The 2,473-nt window shown below is 62.3% G+C and overlaps 1 protein-coding gene across 1 annotated transcript in view; it reads right to left on the reverse strand.

The window, feature by feature from the left end:
* Nucleotides 1–2,473, reverse strand: part of NDN (necdin, MAGE family member) — a 35,286-nt gene that overhangs the window by 1,452 nt on the left and 31,361 nt on the right. The window contains exon 2 of the mRNA XM_027767798.1: nt 36–169. Within this exon, the coding sequence (XP_027623599.1) occupies nt 36–169 (134 nt within the window). The remainder of the gene's footprint in view (nt 1–35; nt 170–2,473) is intronic.

Genomic DNA, 2,473 nt, shown 5'->3' on the forward strand with positions numbered 1-2,473 from the left:
CCCCCTCCGCGGGCTCCTGGAGAGGAAGTGCGCGCGGCGCCTTCCGCAGGCCGGGCGGGGCCGCACTGCGCCTGCGCGGCCCGGGCCTGGGCGGGGGTCTGCCGAGGCCCAGGAGTCCAGGAGTAGAAGGGGGCCGCGCAGGCCAGCGGGGCGGTGGTGACCTGGGCTACTGCAACAGGGACGCAGTCTTCAGTGAGGCCCAGTTGGGCACGTGCAGAATGGGGTGACGTCTACGAGCCCCGAGAGGCGCAAGCGGGGGCGCGAACTTGGGTTTCCTACAAATGAGGGGACCCCAGGGCTGCCAGGAAGATGCGCGAGCTCTGACCAGGGTGGCTGGACGGGATCCTGGGAAATACCGCCCATCAGATCAGAGTTAGATGGGGAGAAAGGGGCGCGGTGGTCACGGAAGCTGTGTCGCCCAGGCACCTAGGCCTCGGTCTCCCAGGAGAGAGAGAGACCCTCCCCGCGCCCGCCTGCTGGCCAGGCCTCCTTGCGAGTCCTCGGCCAGCCTGGCCCCTCGCCCTCCGCCGAGCCGGCGCGTCCAAGCTCGTGGGTCTGGGCCTCCCCTTGGCTGGGCCACAGCTCCACCGAGACGCCAGAATACCAAGGGCGTGTCCGCTGGCGCAAACGTGCGAGCGGGGTCTTCCCTCCCGACCGTGCCGCTCTCCTTGCCCCAGGGCCAGCCGCGGCCACAGTGAGGACTCCTGCCTCCCCGGGAGCCGCTCCGAAGCCTTTCTTCCCAGATGCTTCCGTTTTAACACAAGTTCTGCAGACGGCACTGCGGTCGCAGCCGACCGGAGGTGTGAGTTGTCTCCACTGGCCAGTGTTTCCCAAGCGGTGAAGAAACAGACTGCGGTGGGCGGACCGTCTGTGAAGGGGTCGTCTGGGAGCCTGTGGGACCAGGCCCTGGTCCGAGCTGATGGGCTGTCAGCTCTCCTGGGTCTCCCCCAGGCAGCTGCATCTTCAGTCTGACTGTGGCCCCTGAAGACCCATTCCAGTGTCCTCCTGGGAGCAGGCCTGGCTCCGTGGTGGAGCAGTGCTCAGTGAGGCTGGCCGGACCTGCCACCTGCCATGACCCAGGCCAGCTGGGGTGGGACGGAAGGTGGCACTGAAACCTTATTGATGGTGTCTGTCTCTCTGTCTCTCTCTCTCTTACAGAAGAGATAAATACAAATTTCAAAACTGAAACTATACCATCTTGATGTTTCAGTCTCCACTTGATTTGCTTCCATGCCCTTTCTGACTTGCACTGCATTTTCCCTCACGGGTTTTCTGTGCGTCTCTCCACCCTCAGTGGGACCGTTCCTGTGCTGTCCCTCCAACACGACTTCTCAGCTCCGTGGCCAGGACACTCCGAGAGGCCAGGGGGTCTGCGTGGTCACAGCTGCACTTACCGGGCTCCCCGCATCCGGCTCACAGAGACTCAGCGTTGTCTTGACACCATCTGACAGACGTGTTTCCATTACGGTCACTGTACAGTAACATCTGTCCTCATAGGTCCTGAACAAAATCCTCATTTCTTGCACCATTTTTGTCCCCATTTTTTGTTTGGATATATTCTTTTTAATGATCCGAATGAAATAATTAACTTGGTGGGGTTTTTTGATAGGGTACATGTGGTTGCTGGAGAGGGACAGAGACAGAGAGGAGGTGAGAAAGCACCCCCTTCCACTCCATTCTCGCTCAGCATTTCGGGCACGCACACACATGCGCCTGGTATGGTTTTCAAGCAACCAGGTGTGGGAATCCAGCTGCACAGTCAGCCCTGTGGGACCCAGCCACCTTAGGCTCCACAACACCTGCTGGCTGCCGTTTAGTGTGCTTTTAATAATATAACCCCCCTTGGGGCCGGCAGGTGGCGTGGTGTTAAGGGGCTGGACTCCCAGGTGACCCGGTGGCTGGCTTTCTCACTTTGCCTCTCACTCTCTGGCTCACTCTGTCCCTCTCTGGTCAAATTAAAAGAAATAAATAAAGTTAAATAAAATAGTTCAAGCCAAGGTCTCACCACCTCGTGGTCCAGCTACCGCGGCCCCAGCTGGGACCTCAGGGCTGCAGTGACAACTGGGGGCCTGTCATTTAAGTCCCAGCTCAGGCTGGCCATGGGCTGTGTGTAACAGGTGTGTGACACCGAGTGGCCAGCTCGGGCGCTTTCCCGGTGGTCTCTGCTGACCGAGCAGCAGCCCTGGCCACGCTGCCCGGGCTGACCTACGTGACGGCCCACGCGGCCCCAGCGCGCACCTGCCCGGGCCGCAGTTCCCGCCACTCGCCGTTCTCGCGGGAGGGGAGCCCACACCCAGGGTTGGTCTTCCGGCCGGGCGCGCCTTGAGGCCGAGCTCAGGGCAGGCGCGGGGCTCTGAGAAGACGGGCGGCCTGCTCCCCAGGGCACCGGCTGCGGTGCAGGCCCAGCTTCCCGCCCAGAGGAAGGGGCTCGGGCAGGCGGGCAAGCCAGGCGGGCCTGGGGCGGGGCGCGCTC

Source organism: Tupaia chinensis, unplaced genomic scaffold (genome assembly GCF_000334495.1).
Source record: "Tupaia chinensis unplaced genomic scaffold, TupChi_1.0 Scaffold144682_1, whole genome shotgun sequence".
Classification (NCBI taxonomy): Eukaryota; Metazoa; Chordata; class Mammalia; order Scandentia; family Tupaiidae; genus Tupaia; species Tupaia belangeri.